A 20,767-nucleotide genomic window follows, 5' to 3' on the forward strand; every position below is an offset into this window, starting at 1 on the left:
TTCTATCACCTCCACTAGCTTTGTTTGTAGTGATGCTTCCTAAGGCCCACTTTACTTCACATTCCAGGATGTCTGGCTCTAGGTGAGTGATCACACCTTTGTGATTATCTGGGTTGTGAAGATCTTTTTTGTATGGTTCTTCTGTGTATTCTTGCCACCTCTTCTTAATAACTTTTGTTTCTGTTAGGTCCATACCATTTCTGTCCTTTATTGTGCCCATCTTTGCATGAAAAGTTCCCTTGGTATCTCTGATTTTCTTGAAGAGATCTCTAGTCTTTCCCATTCTGTTGTTTTCCTCTATTTTTTTGCACTGATCACTGAGGAAGGCTTTCTTATCTCTCCTTGCTATTCTTTGGAACTCTGCATTCAAATGGGTATATCTTTCCTTTTCTCCTTTGCCTTTTGCTTCTCTTTTTTTCATAGCTGTTTATAAGGTCTCCTCCTTATATAGCTGTTTATAAAACAACCATTTTGCCTCTTTGCATTCCAAAGAGCCTAGAAGCTTACAAAGTGGAAGGAAACTTCTTGGGCCTGACTCCTTCCATACAGAACTCATTCCTACTCCCTGAGATAACGGTTGTTGGCTGTGGTTAACTTTTGTCTGTTTGTCCCCAGAAATTGTCTATACCCATACAAGCAGATCCATTAATGTATCTCTTTCACCACCCCCTCAATACTTTCTTTGTGAAAAAAACACAAAGAGGATCGTAGGATAGAGCAAAAATTGACAAAAGTTTTTGGTAAAGGGTCAAGCAGTAAATATTTTTGACTTTGCAGGTCATATGGTCTCTATCCCAACAATTAAATTCTCTCTCCATTGTAGCTAGAAGTCAGTCACAGCAATTCATAAATGAACGGTGTGCCTGTGTTCCAGTAAAATGTTTTTACGAAACCTCCAGCAGGCTGGATCTGGCCCCCAGGGCGTAGCTGGCAGCTGTTGAGTACTACAACTTTCTCCTTTCACTTGGATTTTTTTTAACATCTTTTCCATATCAGCACATGCAGTGATGTCATTGACTGCTACATGGCATGAATATTTAGCCATTCCTCAACTGGACTGCTGGATATTTTTTCCAGGTTTCGTTATAATAAACAAAGCTGCCATAGGCTGTATGCCTGGTTGGCTATTCTTAGTCAACTAGCATGAATTCTTATAGCAGAACTGGTGACTCAAAGGGTCAAGATAAATTTAAAATTTTGATAGAACAAGCCAAATTGTTCTCAGGCTTTTTAAAAAAAATTCAGATTGCCACATACCCTTGTGATTTTTATTGCTTAATCTTATTCCTGGTGAATATTTTCTGTTAACGGTTTTGTAATAACTAAAGGAAAGATCCCAGAGACAGAAGGACCAATAAACTCTGTGGCAGTTGACTCGACTTAATAACTCTTCAGTAAATGCTTGCCATCATGAAGTAATTTGCACAGCTTTCTTATCAGTGTATGGAGAAGGAAATGGCAACCCAATCCGGTACTCTTGCCTGGAGAACTTCATGGACTGGGGAGCCTGGTGGACTACAGTCCATGGGGTCTCAGAGTCGGACATGACTGAGCAACTTCACCTTCACCTTGTCAGTGTAAAGGCAAATTCCCTGTGGCCCAAAAGTGAGGACAGCTGTTCTCAAGGTAAAGAACATTCTGTGCAAAAGCACACTAGAAGCCTGTGCATAGCAAATATACTGATTAGACAGGACTTAATTGCCATTACAGGTGCAGCATATGCAGGCCTGGGCTCAGGGATGGTGAAAATGAATTTTGAATTTCCAATCAGAGGTCTCATTTGGGCCCTTTATATAACTGGGCCAATGCTTCAGATTACCTTACCTGAAAAAAAAAAAAATGCATTGATCATGCAGTGTTGCTGAGGGTACAATATTAAAATTTTTTTTAATTTTATATTGGAGTACAGTTGATTTACAATGTTGTGTGTTTCAGATGTACAGCAAAGTGATTCAGTTATACATGTATCCATTCTTTTTCACATTATTTTCCCCTATAGGTTATTATAGAATATTGAGAGTTCCCTGTACTGTACAGCAGGTTCTTATTATCTGTTTTATATATATAAATAATGTTTTATCACTTTTATACACAGTAGTGGGTATATGGACTCCCCGATGGCTAGGTGGGTAAAGAATCCACCAGCAGTACAGGAGACACGAGACGTGGGTTTGATCCCTGGGTTGGGAAGATCCCCTGCAGGAGGCGTGGCAGTCCACTCCAGTATTCTTGCCTGGAGAATCCCATGGACTGAGGAGCCTAGCAGGTTACAGTCCAAAGGGGCACAAAGAGTCAGACACGACTGAGTGACTAAGCACACACCAGTGGGTGTATGATAATCCCAATCTCCTAATTTATCCCTCTTCTTCACCTTTCCCCTTTGGTAACCACAAGCTTGTTTTCTAAGTCTGAGAGTCTGTTTCTGTTTAAAATGAGTTCATTTGTATCATTTTTTTAAGATTCCACATATGATATTTGTCTTTGTCTGATTTACTTCACTAAGTATGATAATCTCTAGGTCCATCTGTGTTGCTACAGCTGGCATTATTTCCTTCTTTTTTTATGGTTAAGAGCCTCCTGATGAAAGTGAAAGAATAGAGTGAAAAAGTTGGCTTAAAACCCAACATTCAAAAAAAAAAAAAACATTCAGAAAACTAAGATCATGGCATCCAGTCCCATCACTTCATGGCAAATAGATGGGGAAACAATGGAAACAGTGAGAGACTTTATTTTGGGGGGCTCCAAAATCACTGCAGATGGTGGCTGCAGCCATGAAATTAAAAGACTTCCTCCTTGGAAGAAAAGCTATTGACCTACCTAGACAGCATATTAAAAAGCAGAGACATTACTTTGCCAACAAAGGTCCATCAAAGCTATGGTTTTTCCAGTAGTTGTGTATGGATGTGAGAGCTGGACTATAAAGAAAGCTGAGCGCCAGAGAATTGATGCTTTTGAACTGTGGCATTGGAGAAGACTCTTGAGTCTCCCTTGGACTGCAAGGAGATCCAACCAGTCCATCCTAAAGGAAATCAGTCCTGAATATTCAGTGGAAGGACTGATGCTGAAGCTGAAGCTCCAATACTTTGGCCACCTGATGCGAAGAGCTGACTCATTGGAAAAGACCCTGATGCTGAAAACGATTGAAGGCAGGAGGAGAAAGGGATGGCAGAGGATGAGATGGTTGGATGGCATTACTGACTACAGACATGAGTTTGAGCAAGCTCTGGGAGTTGCTGATGGACAGGGAAGCCTGGCATGCTGCAGTCCATGGGGTTGCAGAGTCTTACACGACTGAGCGACTGAACTGAACTGAATATTCCATTGTATATCTGTATGTGGAGAAAGAAGTATTACATCGTCTTTTCCCATTCCTCTGTCAGAGGATGTCCAGGTTGCTTCCATGTCTTGACTATTGTAAATAGTGCTGCAGGGAACATTGGAGTGCATGTTATCTTTTTGAATTATGGTTTTCTCTAGATTTATGCCCAAGAATGGGATTGGTGGGTCATATGGTAGTTCTATTTTTAGTTTTTATAGAAACCTCCATACTGTTTTCCATAGTGCTTGTACCAGTTTAAAAACACTCCCACCAGTAGTGTAGGAGGATACCCTTTTCTCCACACCCTCTAGAGTAGTTATGAACAACCAGTCTTCACTCAGCACCCGCCATGACCCTGGCACTGGGCTAAGTCCTTCACCTATTTCCTGCTACCCTGTGATGATGGTGATATCACCATTTTAGAGATAGGAATACTAATGCTCAAATAAGCCAAATCATTTAGCCACAGCAACATAGTCGCTCCTTTTGACTTCCAGGCCCATGGGGGATAAAAATGCAACTATATGCTGCATTGAAAACTGGCAGAAGCCTTGCAGAAAACAAAATAAGAGGAACAAAAATGTCTGTATTCCATTTACAATCTACCCCTGGAAATTTATCCTTGGAAAATAATCCCAAAGGAAAAAAGTTATGCCTAAAGATACCAATAACAAAGAGCTAAAAAGTTTAACAAAGGAGAAATGATTAAGGAAATAATCAGCTTATGGATTAGTAAGTACATTTTTCTTTTTAAAAAATTTTATTTATTTTTTAATTGAAGGATAATTGCTTTATAGAATTTTATTGTTTTCTGTCAAACCTCAGCTTGAATCAGTCATAGGTATACATAATAATGACAGTGAAAACTAAGGAACGGTGTGAAATAGTGGAAAAACCCCTGATCTCAAAGTCAGGTAACTGGATTAAGTCATCACTTACCATTTGAGGGACCTTGGGTGAGTTACTTAGGTTCTCTGAGTCTCTTTTTTTCTCAAAAAGAAAAAAAGATTACTCCTCTGTGTATAAGATAAGGTTTCAGAGGATTTGCATTCCCACTGTATGTCAATAGTAACACTTTATTTCATGGTTAGGCATGGCCGTGAGGCCTGCATGAGCCAATGACCAAGAACGTCTATGGTGTGTGTCACTTCAGAGCATTTACTCAGCAGTGTGAGGCTCCAGCCCTTTCTCCCTCTGTGTGATGGTGACTGTCAGGAGAAAACAGACGTTAACGGGGGGCCAAGGCTGAGCTGTCACAGGGAGGACAGCTGCCCAGAGGCAGAGACGACTTTGTGAGGAGTGAGGAATGAACTTGTTTTCTTAAGCCACTGAGATTTGGTTAGTGCCAAACACAGGGGCCTATCCAGATGATGCGCGTAACCTCACCAGTCTGCTTATTACCACTTTCCCCACAGGACCTGAAACAGTGCCTGGCACAAAACCAAATCTCAAGAAATGTTTGTAGAATGACTGTTGTCCCAAGGGTTAGGCTTTCTTTGAGGCTTTAGTATGTAGATAACCCTTATCCAGCACCAGTGATGAAGAACTTTACAGATGCCTGAAGTTGTTATGGGTTATTCTGTCCCACAAAAATTCATATTTTGAATTCTTAACACCCAGTCCTCAGAAGGTGACCTATTTTGGAAATAGGATCATGATAGGTGTAATTAGTTCAGATGTGGTCATACTGGAGTCGAGTGGGCACCTAACCCAACATGACTTTTTTTTTTGGTGTGCCATGCAGCTTACAGGATCTTAGTTCCTCAAGCAGGGATTGAACCTGGGCCCACGACATCAAAAGCGCCAAGTCCTAACCACTGGCCCGCCAGAGAAGTCCCCTGATGTTCTTATAGAAGGGGAAATTTGGAAATAAGCAGAGGGAGAATGCCTTGTCAAGATTAGGGTTATGCTGCCACAAGCCAGGAACTACCAAAAGCAGGGAGAGGCCTGGAATAACTCCTCCCTAGGGAGCACAGGCCTGCAGATACATGACCTCAGACTTCCAGCTTCCAGGACAGTAAGACAAAACATTTCTGTCGTTTAGCCCATCCAGTTTGTGGTACTCGGTTATTGCAGCCCCAGTAAGCAGGTACGAGAGTATTTTGCATTTCCTTACTTGACCAGAGGAGTGAAAGCTTTCTACAGAGGCGCTCATAACAGAACTGTTGCTGATATTCCTTCCGACTAGTGTTCTGTCCCTTGTATCCCTTCCTTCCCATAAAATTGGGGTGGGTGATTTCCTATTTATTGGACCAGTACTTGTGAAGTCCCCTACTTTGCATCGTCTTTCATTAGAAAACAATTTTTATCTTAACAAATCACTTCAGAAACCACATGACTGAGGCAGCATTTAGAAACAACGTATAAAAGAATAAGAGAAATGCTACTTAAGTCTGAATGCTGATGTTTCTGATTCTGGGCCAGACAGTAAGACATAGACCTGTTTTTCCCTGCTTCTTCTGCTAAGCACAGCTAACAGCCCTGGAGATAGCGAGACACAACCAAAGAACTCTGAAAGCTGCTAAGAAGGCTTGCTGGTTTGGGAGCCCAGGACCGGAGAACAGCATTGACAGGGCACATACAGTCCCACCACGCAACAGGGGGAGAGAGCCCTTCTCAAACCCCAGCCTCGCAACAGAAGGCGGCCCAGACAGGCTCACACCCCCGCCTGCACCCGTAGAGAACAGGGGTCCCCCTGGTGGGCATGCCACCACCTGGCAAGGGGGTCACTGGCAACCCAGGTGGAAAGAAACAGCCAGGGAGGCACTCTCCTTCCCCACAAGGCCTGAGACTCCCCCTTTCCACCAAGAGTTACCAAGGTATGTGGGTGGACTGAGCCAGAGGGAGAAATCCAGTCATAATGGGTATACCAGTTCAGGAAGCTTCTTTATCCCTGGAGCCTGACTCTCCTCCTTCACCAGTAGATACTTAGCCCTCTCAGGCAGCACCAGCAGGAACCAACAGAAACCCTACTGGCCGCAGATAAACCAAGCTGACCAAAATAACACTGCAAAGCTGCTGAAAATTAAACTGCCATTGAAACCACAGTCCACAAAAGTAGGCCAAGACCCATGTGCTAACTCTAAATAGGGTGATGCTTACTAAAAATAAAAAGATTTAAATGGGTCCTAGCATCTCCTAACATAATAGACAAAATGCCTAGGATATTATTAACAGTCACACATCATACCAACAACCAGGAAAATCACAAGTTGAGTGAGAAAAGAGTCAATGGATGCCAATACTGAGATGAATCTTGACAAAGATTTTAAAGCAGTCATCTTAAAGCTGCGACTAGATTGCCAATTAGAAATTCTCTTGAAATAAGTTAAAAAATAAAAACTCCCTGCAATGAAATAGAAGTTATAAAAAAGAACCAAATGGGCATCACAGAACTGAAAAATACTATAACAAAAGAAAAACTTGCTGGCTAGGTTCACTATTAAGATTGGAGAAGACAAAAGATAGATTCAGTGAACTTGAGGATGGAATAATAGGACCGACCTGAAAGAGAAAGAAAAATAGACTGGGAGAAAAACAAGAGCCTACACGCCTGTGGGACAATAACAAAAGATCCAATGTTCATATTATCAGAGTCTCAGAGAGGCAAGTGTGGCTTGGGCTGAAAGAGTATTTGAAGAAATACAGTTGGAAAATCCCCAAATTTGATAAAAGACACAAACTTCCAGACCAAATCCCAAACAGGATAAAGCAGTAACATAGCAGTAATTAGCTTAAATCTAAATGGTCTAACTATATCAATTAAAAGACAAAGATTGGATAAAAATGCAACTCAACTATATGTTACTTATAAGAAACTCACTTCAAATTGAACATATATAGGTTGAAAGTAAAAGAATAGAAAAAGATATAACATGCAAACAGCCAAAAACAAGGAGTGACTATGTCAGTGTCTGATAAAGTAGATTATGGAGCAAAGAAAATTACTACAGACAAAGAGGAACATTACACAATAACAGAAGGATTAACCCACCAGCAAGACAAAGACCCTGAATGTGTACACACCAAACAGCAGAGCCTCAAAATACATGAAAAAGCTGATCGAGCTGAAAGGTAAAACAGACAAATCCATAGTTGTAATTGAAGACTTCAGTACCTCCCTTTCAACAATTGATAAAACTAGAAGAAAACCAGCAAGGATACAGAAGATCTGAAAACTACTACCAATCAACAGGATTTAGTTAAATAGAATATTCCACTCAACACCAAATTAAAAAAAAATTTTTTTAAAGCAACTGTGGAACATTCCCCAAGACAGACCACATCCTGGGCCATAAAACCACCTCAGCAAATTAAAGAGAATTGAAATCATATGAACTGTTTTCTGAGCATAATGGAAGCAAACTAGAAATCACTGACATAAACACATTAGGAGTCTAAACACGCGGCTAACACTGATCTGCGGGTTTCATGCAATGCCTATCAAAAGCCCAGTAAGGTTTCTTCCCTAGGCATAGACAATAGACATAGTCCAGTGTATTTTATAATTTATTTGAAAAGGCACACACCCTGGACTAAAGAATAAAGTGGAAGGAAGTTCTCTATTTGGTAGTAAGACTTAGCATATAGCTAGAGTAACCAAGGGAGCATGGTTCTGACAGGTAAGACTCATAGATCAGTGGAACAGACTGAGCACCCAGAAATCGACCCACACAAATACACTCAACTGATATTTGACAGAAGCACAAAACCAGTACACTGAGGGAAGAATAACATTTCAACAAATGGGGCTGGAGCAGTTGGACATCTGTAGCAAGAATTAAAGAGCCTTGCCCTAAACCTCATACCTTATACAAAAAAAAACTCAAAAGGGATCATAGACTTAAATGTAAAGCTATAAAACATTTGGAGACATTCTTTGGGATCCAGGTAAAGAATTCTTAAACTTGATACCAAGAGCATAATTCATTAAAAGAAAATTTGATACAGAAGACTTTATCAAATTTAAAAATCTGTTCTGTAAAAGCCCATGTAAAGAGAATAAAAAGTCACAGAATGGGAGAAAATGTTTGCAACTACGTATCTGACAAAGGACTTTCAACAGTTAATGATGGGAAAATAAAATCTAATCAGAAAATGCATAAAAGGTAGGAACAAATATTTAACCAAAGAAGATGGCAAATAAACACAGGAAAAGATGTTTTACATAACTAGCAATTAGAGAAATGCAAATGAAAAGCACAACAAGATATCACTGCACACCTAACAGAACGGCTAAAATAAAAAAATAGTGATAAACCAAATGCTGGCAAGGACGCAGAGAAACGGAATCTCTCATACATTGCTATAGGAAGTGTAGAATAGTGTAGCCACTCAAGAAAACAGTTTGGCAGCATTTTATAAAACCAAATCTATGCATCTATGAGATGACTTAGCAATTACAGTGAAAAGTTATATATTGACACAAAAATATGTACATGAATATTTGCAGCAGCTTTATTTTTTATATTTATTTACTTGGCTGTACTGGGTCTTAGTTGTGGCATGCGAACTCCCGAGCTTCAGCATGTGGGATCTAGTTCCCTAACCAGTGAACAAACCTGGGCCCCCTGCACTGGGAGTGTGGAGTCTTAGGCACTGGACCACCAGGTAAGTCCTTGCAGCTTTAATAGTCAGAAACTGGAATGAGCTTAGATGTCCTTCACAGGTTAAACAGTTTACACATACCGTAAAACAATACATACATCCGGGGGAGAGGGTGTGCATCTCACGCTAGGCCACACCCATATCTGCAGGTCTCCAAGGTGAACAGCCTCTGGCATACATAACATACTACTCAGCAATAAAAAGGAATGAATAAAAAGAATGAACTACAGATACATGTAATCAGAGGTGGGTGTGGTTATAAAAAGATAAAACCGGGGGTCTTTGTGATATTAGAAGTGTTAAGTATCTAGTAGGATACAGGAGCCTACACAGGTTATTATACAGAAAAACACACCATACAGGTGAGTACAAGTAAAACTGGGAAATCTGAGGAAGATGGGTAGACTATCAGGGCCATATCCTGGTTGTATTATATTGTAGTTTTACAAACTTACCTTTGGGGGGAAAGGTATAGAGAATGTCTCTCTGTATTATTTAACAACTGCATGTGATTTTATAATGATCTCAAAAAATTTTTCAATTAAAACAATCTGAATGCTTAATAATGCCTTTACACAAATTGCATCTCTTTTACAAACAAGGGAGCTGGAGTTGGGTGTTTGGTACCTGACCTGAGATTACAGAGCTAAGTAAGTAGATCATGTAGCATTAAAAACTCAGGTCTGCAGAGCTCCAAAGTCCACAAATTTAATCACAGAACTATTCTGACTGATGGCTCACAATGAGACGACAGGAAATACGTAAGAGCAGAGTATCAAGAACTACTGTAAATACAAGGGATTTCATTTTCAGGTGCCTAAAAAAGTCAGTTTTTAGTCTAGTAAAACTGAATTGTAAGATCAGTCATAGAAAGCAAATACCAAACAGCACCCAAGCCTGCTCGGTAGTGTTAGACTTCAGATTAAAATAAAAATGTCATAAACCAAGTTGAAACAAAATAATTTTTATTTCCTAACCATAGCAAACATATACATCCAATATGTACTTATCTTGCATACTCAGTCACAGATGACTTCCAAACTACAACCGCCTTGATATTTAAGCAGGAACTAAATGTTACCTTAGTTGACATGATAAATGCTCTTAGATAGATAATGTATGAATACACTGGATTGGTGACAGCAGAATCTGACTGATTAGTTCTATAAATTTAAAGCTTGGAAAAGCTACTATCACATCTAACACTTTCCGACAAGTAGGATGCAGCAATTATCAGCTTGTATTCCAGAGAAATTTCCTTAGTTTTTCTGGTGATGGAACCACTTATCCACTGTAGTCAGGAAAAAGAAAAACAAATTAGAATCCCTGTTAAGAATCAAAATTACACCCAATATATAACAGTGAATAATATACTTGCTTTAATATATCCTGCTATGGATTCCATTAAAACAAATCTACATACATGCATAACTTCACTAAATTACCAAAACAGGTAATTTATCAGTGTTTTGTTTTGGGCTTCCTTAGGAAGGAAGGAAGGAAATGGCAGGTGGAGAAGGAAATGGCAACCCACTCCAGTATTCTTGCTTGGGAAATCCCATGGACAGAGGAGCCTGGTGGGCTATAGTCCATGGGGTCGCAGAGTCAGACACGACTGAGCAACTAAACATCCTTACTCTTGATGGCTGATCCTATAGATAGGCAATTCTCACCAGAAGAACCTTACAGAGAATCCTAATATCTAAAGATGGAAAGAACTGTTTTCTGGGTGAATCAGCCTGTGGCCAGACAGGGGTGCAGAGCCCAGCTTGCTCCAGCCTCCACGAGGCATCTACCAGGAACTCAGAGAACAGTGGGTCATGATTTGGAAACTGCGGTCACAGGGGGTGGCACTAAAGGTGGTACGCACAGCCATCTTTTCCCACCTGTGCCTCAAAACACAGAATGCTGCTTCTCCCCACTCTCCTCTCTCTGTATGTATTTGGTATGTAAGATGTATCTGTGGATATACATGTAATTTTCCCACATATATGCATAACTTTTAATGTAATTTTACCAGAATATAAATCTTACCATCTGTTGGTATTGTGCAGGCAGATTCACATGGTGGCGGTAACTAAAATACAATATTAAAATGTATTAGTCTAATTCCGGAAAAAGAATAAGCTAAAAAAGTATATTGACAGAAAGATTAAAAGGAATGTTAACAGAAGACAACTACCTCAAATTTTAAGTTCTAAAAATAATTTACACCAGATGGGAACAATGCAAAGCTTGCTCTACTGCTAAGAAATGTTAACAAATTCAAAACCTCTTGGCTTTTAATGACACACAGGAGAATAATTAATAAAAATGTTTTTTTGAAATAATTGAAAAACATGTATATACAGACTTTATATATACATACATATATATAAAATGTAGGCAGAATGTTCTTATTGAAAAGTAATGGTCGTTAACCAATGGCTTTCCCCTTTTAATTTATCTTAACTTTGTAAAAATTTATATACAAATAAAAATAAATCTAAATGTACTGGCTTCATCATTAAATTGTCTTTTTCCCTTGTACTGTACAAGTCAGTAAAGTCAGACCTCATTTTCTTTTGTTTTTCTCGTCTAACATTACAAATGAGAATAATTTTAGACAAGCTTCAGTCTTTAAGTTAATCAAAATCAGATTATTTCTTTGATGGATGATTTATTACCTCACCTGAAAGTCTCTCTAGGACTACAAACCACTCTTGCAATGATACCTGAAATCTGATGACTTTCTCCATCTTTGCTATGACCAAACCACATAAGTTCCCATTGGTACTCTTATGAAAAATGGCTTATGATAAGCACCCAGGCCCTTGGGTTATTTAGAACATTCTAGAGTCACTCTGAGTCTTACAGACTGTCCTAGCTTGCTATCTGCCCAGGTTAGGGTTGACTAGGATTCTCCTCAGGTTTCCCTCAGTCCAATGTCTACTTGAGTTTATGGTTTGTAATTTCAAGACCTCACACCGTAACAGACGTACAGGACACCCTCAAATATTTATTGAACCTACTTTCCCTCCCCATTCAACACCGTATTTTTTGGCCGCCGAGTTTGTTTTTTTTCCAGGAAACCTTTACTTACAGCATCCACAATGGCTTTGGCAGCATCAGGATCACACTGGAAGGGGCTCTCAGACACTGTAGTGTTCATGCTGTTACACAGAGGGAAAGTGTCACACTTAACAAAAACTTCTCTCATTAAAACTCGTGTTAAAAATGACAAGTTGAAGCTGGTAGATCAGGTGAGATTCAAGTTTGGCATTGAAAGATTCCTCACCTATATTAAACATTCTGATTATTTATTTTGGCAAGATACAGCTATTCTTAAGGTAGATTTTACTCAAATACTTTAACAAGTTCAGATTTTAAAATCTGTGATTGAGTGCTTTGTAATTATTTGAAAGAGCTAAGAAATGCAAATTAAAATGAGAAGCCTATCTTTCCTAATTAGATAAAATGAAAAAAAAAAACACAAAAATCTGGTTTCTGTCGGTGCTGACACCTGGCAGGAGCAACACCTGGTTCAATATTCCTGAAAAATAATCTGGTAAAATATGTCCACAACAAAATTTTTTTAAAAAATTTTAAAACACCAAAAAAAAAAAAAGTGTCCAAAACCTTTTAAAAAGCACATACACTTTGATAGACAAATTCCATCTCTCCAAACTCAGAGATTTAAATAATTATGTACAAAGATGTTCAACATACATGATTTCACTATTGATAAGATTGAAAAGCTGGAAGTAACCAAAATGTCCAACAACAGAGATGATTAAAAATGATTTATCCATCAGACAGAACAATATACAGATGGAATATTTATATTATATATTTAATGACATAACAAATGCTTGTAGTGTTAACTTTTCTAAACCACAAAACAAAATGTATATATTATATATGTGCATTTGTTTAGTCGCTCTGTCTTACTCTTTAGGACCCCATGGACTATAGCCCACCAAGCTCCTCTGTCCATGGGATTATCCCAGCAAGAATACTGGAGTGGGCTGCCATTTCCTACTCCAGGGGCTATTCCCAACCCAGGAATCGAACCTATACCTCCTGTGTCTCCTGCATTAGCAGGTGGATGGGTTCTTTACCACTGTGCCATCTGGGAAGCCCATATATTATACATACAATATGATTATTTTTGAAAATATACTTAAAAAGGACTGTAAAAAGAGAAACCTCTACATGTTACTAAGAGTGTCTATGGAAAAACTGAGATTAAAGTGATTTTTTAAAAACTTTTTTTGGTTAACTATGATTCAAAATTTCCTTCATATTGAATTATTGTATACTATTAAGTGGTTATAATCAAAAATATTCTATGAAAAAGAAAAAATATTCATCCACCTGTTACTTAACATGTGCTAAAGCCATTTCCACAGAAATAATAGGATACCACAAAATAGAGACGATATTAAAAGCAAAGTCTCATGATTGTACATTTTCATACAAAGGTGTGTGTGTGCTCAGTTTTTCTTATGTTTGTGGAGAGACAGATGTTTTTATTTTACAAGACATTATCCCGACTTACAGAAGATTCCTGAGAATTTCCTATAGTTCTTTTCTCCCTCCAGAAAAGAAATTTATAATATAAACAGATGCTGGGGTGTGTATGTATATCTTACCTTGCATAAATGGGATCACACTATGATAAGTAAACTGCTATGGACTTTGCTTTTCTCATTTAATATATTTTGGACATCATTCCATATCAACATCTAGAGAATAATGTGCCATATACTATTCTGTTCTATGAATTGTTTAATCATTACAATTTGGTTGTTTCTAACTTTTTTGATATTATAAATGACACTGCAGTGAACATCCTTGTACCTGCATCATGCAGGACTGTATCTATAGGATACATTCCTAGTAGTAGTGCTTCAAAGAAATAGAAGAATTTAAAATTTTGAGATTAATGGCTGATTTACATGTTATACACCAGAAACCAACACAGCATTGTAAAGCAATTATCCTCCAAAAAAAAAAAACCAAAACCCTAGGGACTGACTACTGTCAAACTGCCCTCACAAAGGCTATCCCCATTCATACTCTCACAACTACATATAAATGTTGCCACTCCAGGCTATCATTTAATTTTTTTAAATTTTATTTTTATTATTATTTTTTTTTTACTTTACAATATTGTATTGGTTTTGCCATACATCAACATGCATCCGCCACGGGTGTAATTTTTTTTTTTTAACTTTGCAGATCTACTGAAGGATAACACTATCTTTCTGAGCTGCATTTTAAATTATAAAGTGAGGCTGCACATCTTCTTATATGTAAACTTACTTTCTCTTTTTCTCTCCCTCTATTAGTATTCTTTCTTTTATCAATTTGAGTAAGTTATTTATAAATTAAGAAATTTAGTCCTTTGTCAGGTGTTAAGAAAAAACTGGGAAGAACTGCCTCCTGATACATAAAAAAATCATAAGTAAATCTTTCTTTTCTGGATTTTGAGTCTGTCTTCTGTTTAGAAAGGTCTTCCCTACTACTAAGCTAATGAATTAAATTCACCTAGTCTTTTTCTAGAATTTTCTCACATTACAGTTTATCTGTCTGGAATTAAACACTGACATAAGACAAGAGTTGCAAACTCATGCTGGCAGCCAGTGCCAATTAACATGTGGGTATAAAGTAGCTGGGGTTAAGAACACTGGTTGGCGCTGGGCTACTTGTACAGGAGTACCTGCCTAGTGACAGCACCTTTCAGCAATGAAAAGCAGCCACAGCATGAGGGTGGTTGCCAGTGTGCATACCTGGAGGAAGAAAGGAACGTAAAGGGCAAGATAGAGATCTAGCCTTATTTTCTCCTTAAATAGGCAGTTGGTGCAAACCTCACCACCACTACCCTTGTTTTTTTCAGGATTTCTGTCACTATTCTGACATGCAGTTTTTTTTTCCTAGATGAAACTGAATGTTATTCATGAATATATGATACCTTTATATTTAACATCTTTTATATTTCTGTATAGAGTTTTAAAGTTTTCTTCTGGGTCCTTCAGATTTCTTATTTATACTTTTTTTTCTTAAATACTATTCTACATGGGATCTTTTCCTCCAAAGCTAGCAATGTGCATATATACTCATTTTGTAATCCTCCACCTTATAGAATTCTTTTTCCTAGGGCTTTCTGTGTACACAGTCACATCATCTGCAACAACTTGCTTCCCCCTTTTCCAGTATTCCTGCATCTTATTTCTTTCTCCTATTTACTTCATCAGCTAGTATTTTCAGAACAACACTAGTTAAGTGGTAATGGTGGCCATTCTCTTATAATCTTCAAAAGAGGGAGTATATTATACTAAAAATAAGCTGGGGCCACACAGACTTGGATGCGAGTCCTCACTCCAAAACACTTACTGTGGTATGACTTTGGTTAAGTCTCCCCGTGTCTCTGTTGCATGCTTGGCAAATATTAACTGTATTAGTTAGTAGTAGTAGTAGTAGAAGTAGTAGTAGTTAATTCAATGTGCATGGTAGATCCTGGTTTAGTTGTGATGATCCTATATATTTACATCGGAGAATACCAACCCTTGTACTCAACCCATTCTGAGCACCCTGATGCTAGGCAGTTTTCCCCAGTTACCCTAACAAAGCTCTGATCTCACTCTCCCCTTTATAATTTTAGTTTGTACTTGTTCAGATATCTTTGTGGCTTTTTTTTTTTTTTAACTTTCTGCAAAGAAAAAAATGTTGCCTGTGATATTCCAGTTCTACAAGGATCAAGCCATTAGCCACTACAGTCACCTGCTGACAGTGTGCCCTGAGGGGAATTCAGGATAGAGAAGAACAGGAAAGATTTGGGTATACTGGCCCCTAGATAGTTAACATGAATTTCTAAGAAAAAATTTCAAATGACCCCAGACTCCTGCCTCTTCTCAAACATAGAAAAGCACTGAAAGCATTAACTTGAGATGCCTCTTTATGATTAGCAGTCATCTTTTTATGCATGACTACATGTTTTCCCAGCAAAAAAAAAAAAAGTTTATATTGCTCTTGGCTCCTCCCTTACATCTCTGCAGTAGTTCTTTAGGGCTGAGAGGCTGTCTCCTGGGCTATACGTTCAACAACAGCTTATTTCTATTTCTATATAAATAGAAAATAAACTGTCCTCAAATAAATTGTAACTCACAACCTTTACGTTGTGTGGTTTTTCTTTCAGTCTATACTTCCTATTGACTTAAGTACTGATAAAACCAGTTATCTCTTTCCTAAGTGAATATAATGGTACAATATGTTGAGGTTATTAACGTATCTGGAGTAAGCTAGTCTGCTTTATGTGTTAAACATGGAGAAAAGAGTTAATGCTTACCAGCTGATTCCTTTTCCATCAGTTTTCTTAGTCACTAATGCTCTCCAATAGTCATGAGTGCTTTCAATAATGTCAATTGCAAAGTTCTATAATTTAAAGAGATATTCATTAGAATAACAGAAGCAAGTTCTTTCCTTTTCTAATTCTGGGCACAGTGCATGGCATGTGGGATTAGTTCCCCAACCAGGGCTAGAACCCATGGTACTTGCAGTGAACACAGTCTTAATCCCTGGACCACCAGGGAACATCCCTGTTCTTTTCTTATTATCAATATTTTACCAAAGCATCATAGCTTTGTCTCTTGAATCATTTCCTTGTATCAAAAATGGAAGAAAACCATTTAAATGAACAAATCAACATAAAGCCTGTCTTGTGTCTTTAAACAGCTATTTTATAGGTCATATAGTCTTTAGATGGTAACAATGTGGTTAAATTATGTCTCAATACAGGAAGGCCTACAGCTACAGTTCTGAGTGACACCTTACCTTATCTTTAAATTCTGCATTGAAAGCAAACTCATTTTCAGGTTTTCCATCTGGAACCTTGTACCTCCTAAACCAATCCACAGTAGCTTCCAGGTAGCCAGGTTTCAGCCGCTTGACATCATTAATATCTAAGAAAAGAATAAGATTCTCTTCTCAGATTGCAAGATATATATGTAATTATTTATGCATTCAATAAAAATACCAAGTACTTTGAAGAGCTATAGGATGGATTGTCAAAAAAGTTCAAATAATGTTAGAACTAATATCTTTTTGAGAAGAGAACATATATACACATTAAATAAAAATCATCTAGTGTCTTAGAATAGCTCTGACACTAAGTACTAAGAGAACAATCAGTACCACAATAATTCCTATTAAATAAGAGGAGGGAGAAATGACTGGGGGCTGCATGAGAGAATAGTTTGGCAAGCATGTGTAACTTCCCAGGGCTCAAACCTGCGTCTCCTGCAATGCAGGCAGATTCTTTACCACTGAGTCACCAGCGAAGCCCTAAGAGAAGGATGTCTGTTTCAGTTGCTCAGTCATGTCCAACTCTTTGCGATTCCATGGACTGTAGCCCTCCAGGCTCCTCTGTCCATGGGATTCTCCAGGCAAGAATACTGGAGTGGGTTGCCATGCCCTTCTCCAAAGAGAAGGATAAAAGATACTAAAAGAGAGGTTGAGGTTGTACTTGAGGATCACTCTCCAATGATGTACTAAAAGACAAGAAAACATGCATTACATATGTTCACTGATAGGTTACTTGTTACATGTGAATAAGCTTTCCTCACTCTACAGTATAGGCATTCAATATCACAATACTTTAGTTCTGGCCAAAAAAAAAAGTGTCCTCTGTAAAAAAAAAAAAAAAAAAAATGTTTTTAAGTTTCTGTATAGTCGTTATCAATGTCGAGCCTCAATGCCATCAAACTCAAGTTTAAATGACCAAATTGCTTTTCCATGCAAACAAATAGAAAATACAAGTACAAAAAAAAAAAAAAATCCATCAGGAAAACTGTAACTGGAAGGAGGAATATGTTCAACAACAGCTTATTTATATTTCTATAATATAAACTCAGCTTAAGCCCAAATTATAATGTATATAGTTAAAGAAAATCATGCATTTTATTATCAGAGTACCACTTAAAGTAGGGAAAGTTTACAAAGTGAACTGGGAAATGTTTAAACACTGATTAATTTCAAGGAACTTATAATTCATATAAAAGGTATCATCTGATACAGAAATAGTTTGAAAATCCAGAAATCCAAAATGCAAGTGTACGTTGTCTTCCAACAAATTTCCCATCCAATTCTATTCTTTAGGCACCAAATGCAAGTCCGCCAATTCAGTTCAGTAATGGCACTGACTGATGGAGTCAGGCCCCACAGTTCGAAGGCTCAGTTCCACAGCAGTGATCCCACTTCAGACGCTGGTGGCAAATTCCAAGCCATGCCACTTGCTACAGTTTCCTACAACTCTCTCCTTGGGTTTGATAATTTGCCAGAAAGACTCATAAAACTCAAGAAAACACTGAGCTTATGTTTACTGGTTTAGTATAAAGGATACAACTCAGGAAGAGTCCAGTGGAAGAGATGCTTAGGACCCAGTGTGGGGGATGGAGGGTGTAGTTCCCATGTCCTCTGGGGGCGGAGGGAGGCATGCCACCCTCCAGCACTGCAGTACGCTCACCGTCTCAGAAGGGCTCCACATCTCATGATTCCAGACTTTTCATGGAGCCTCCCCTCCCAGTTCCAGGGGTCAGTGGCTGGGGCTAAAAGTTCCCACTCTCTAATCATTCAGCTTTTCTGTTGACTGAGCCTGTCTGAGGCTAGCTAGGGGCCCCTCCTTAAGTCCCCTTATTAGCACAAACTCAGGTATAATGAAAGAGGCTCACTGTGAATAAAAGACACACTCATCACTCAGGAAATTCCAAGGGATTTAGTTCTTTGCCAAAAACTAGAGACAAAGATCTAACATATTTCTGTATTCTATCATAGTAAGGAAAAATGTAAGAACTGATGAACTGTTTGACTTTTTTTGATCCAGATATCGAAACGTATGCTGGACTCAGACTAGGGAACCCTGGACACCAGACCCAGGAAAAAAAAAAAGTAAGAAAAACTTCAATTTTTGTGCCCCCTGTTGTACTTTATGTATCAATTCTGTGCTGTTCCTTGGGTTCAGCCTCTAATCAGCCCACAACCATGAGCAGCAAGAAATGCTCACTTTCCTGACGACCACAACTGCAGCAGGCGGGTGGCTGGCTGTCATGGGCCCCACAATGTCAAAGAGGATCACCATGGCCAACCTGGTCGCTTTAGTGGGTAGGCCAGCCTCCCCCATGGCTCTGTGTATATTCCCCCCAAAGTTGTGGCTTGTCAAGTGCTCTACTTAATTCTCTTCCAGTTATAACAGATGACGGACACTGCCTTACACTGACATTTAAGGGAAGCTGTATACAGCTTGCACCACAGGGCCAGCCACCCAGAGAAACTTTCAGGGTTCTAACAACACTGACTGCAAGAGAATGACACCCAGAAAATGCTGCTGATGTAATGTGGTGTGGCTTCATTAACTGTGGCCAAAGCACACTATTTTAGCATGTGTACCCTTGTGTACACATCTCCATGTGGAGATACCCCACATCCAAGGGCAGAGAAACCCCAGTAAGACGGTAGGCACTGAAACGGTTGTGAGGAGATACCCCACGTCCAAGGGCAAAGGAGAAGCCCCAGCAAGGCACCTTGTCTAACTCAATGAAACTATGAGCCATGCCATGTAGGGCCACCCACAGACGGGTCATGGTGGAGAGTTCTGACAAAATGTGGTCCACTGGAGTATGGAACTGCAAACCACTTCAGTATTCTTGCCTGAGAACCCCATGAACAGTATGAAAAGGCAAAAAGATAGGACACTGAAAGATGAACTCCCCAGGTCGGTATGTGCCCAATATGCCACTGGAGATCAGTGGAAAAATAACTCCAGAAAGAATGAAGAGATGGAGCCAAAGCAAAAACAACACCCAGTTGTGGATGTGACTGGTGATGGAAGCAAGGTCTGAAGCTGTAAAGAGCAATATTGCGTAGGAACCTGGAATGTTAGGTCCATGAATCAAGGCAAATTGGAAGTGGTCAAACAGGAGATGGCAAGAATGAACATCGACATTCTAGGAATCAGCAAACTAAAATGGACTGGAATGGGTGAATTTACTCAGATGACCATTATATCTACTACTGTGGGCAGGAATCCCTTAGAAGAAATGGAGTAGCCATCATGGTCAACAAGAGAGTCAAAAATGAAGTACTTGGGTGCAATCTCAAAAATGACAGAATGATCTCTGTTCGTTTCCAAGGCAAACCATTCAATATCACAGTAATCCAAGTCTATGCCCCAACCAGTAACGCTGAAGAAGCTGAAGTTGAATGGTTCTATGAAGACCTACAAGACCTTTTAGAACTAACACCCAAAAAAGACGTCCTTTTCATTATAGGGGACTGGAATGCAAAAGTAGGAAGTCAAGAAACACCTGGAGTAACAGGCAAATTTGGCCTTGGAGTACAGAATGAAGCAGAGCAAAGGCAAATAGAGTCTTGCCAAGAGAACACACTGGTCATAGCAAACACCCTCTTCCAACAACATAAGGTTCTACACATGGACATCACCAGATGGTCAACACCGAAATCAGATTGATTATATTCTTTGCAGCCAAAGATGGAGAAGTTCTATACACTCAGCAAAAACAAGACCAGGAGCTGACTATGGCACAGATCATGAACTTCTTGTTGCAAATTCAGACTTAAATTGAAGAAAGTAGGGAAAACCACTAGACCATTCAGGTATGACCTAAATCAAATCCCTACCGATTATACAGTGGCAGTGAGAAATAGATTTAAGGGACTAGATCTGATAGATAAAGTGCCTGATGAACTATGGATAGAGGTTTGTGACACTGTACAGGAGACAGGGAGCAAGACCATCCCCAAGAAAAAGACATGCAAAAAAGCAAAATGGCTGACTGGGGAGGC

The 20,767-nt window shown here is 38.9% G+C and overlaps 1 protein-coding gene across 1 annotated transcript in view; it reads right to left on the reverse strand.

Moving 5' to 3' along the window:
- Positions 1–9,871: 9,871 nt before the first annotated feature.
- PPA1 (pyrophosphatase (inorganic) 1) overlaps positions 9,872–20,767 on the reverse strand; it is a 39,547-nt gene continuing 28,651 nt past the window's right edge. Inside the window, exons 7-11 of the mRNA XM_010852223.1 lie at positions 16,742–16,869; positions 16,257–16,342; positions 12,009–12,078; positions 10,961–11,003; positions 9,872–10,217 (exon numbers count right to left, since the gene is read on the reverse strand). Of these exons, the coding sequence (XP_010850525.1) occupies positions 10,186–10,217; positions 10,961–11,003; positions 12,009–12,078; positions 16,257–16,342; positions 16,742–16,869 (359 nt within the window). The 3' untranslated portion in view covers positions 9,872–10,185. The remainder of the gene's footprint in view (positions 10,218–10,960; positions 11,004–12,008; positions 12,079–16,256; positions 16,343–16,741; positions 16,870–20,767) is intronic.

Source organism: Bison bison, unplaced genomic scaffold, assembly GCF_000754665.1.
Source record: "Bison bison bison isolate TAMUID 2011002044 unplaced genomic scaffold, Bison_UMD1.0 scf7180017864309, whole genome shotgun sequence".
Taxonomy (NCBI): domain Eukaryota; kingdom Metazoa; phylum Chordata; class Mammalia; order Artiodactyla; family Bovidae; genus Bison; species Bison bison.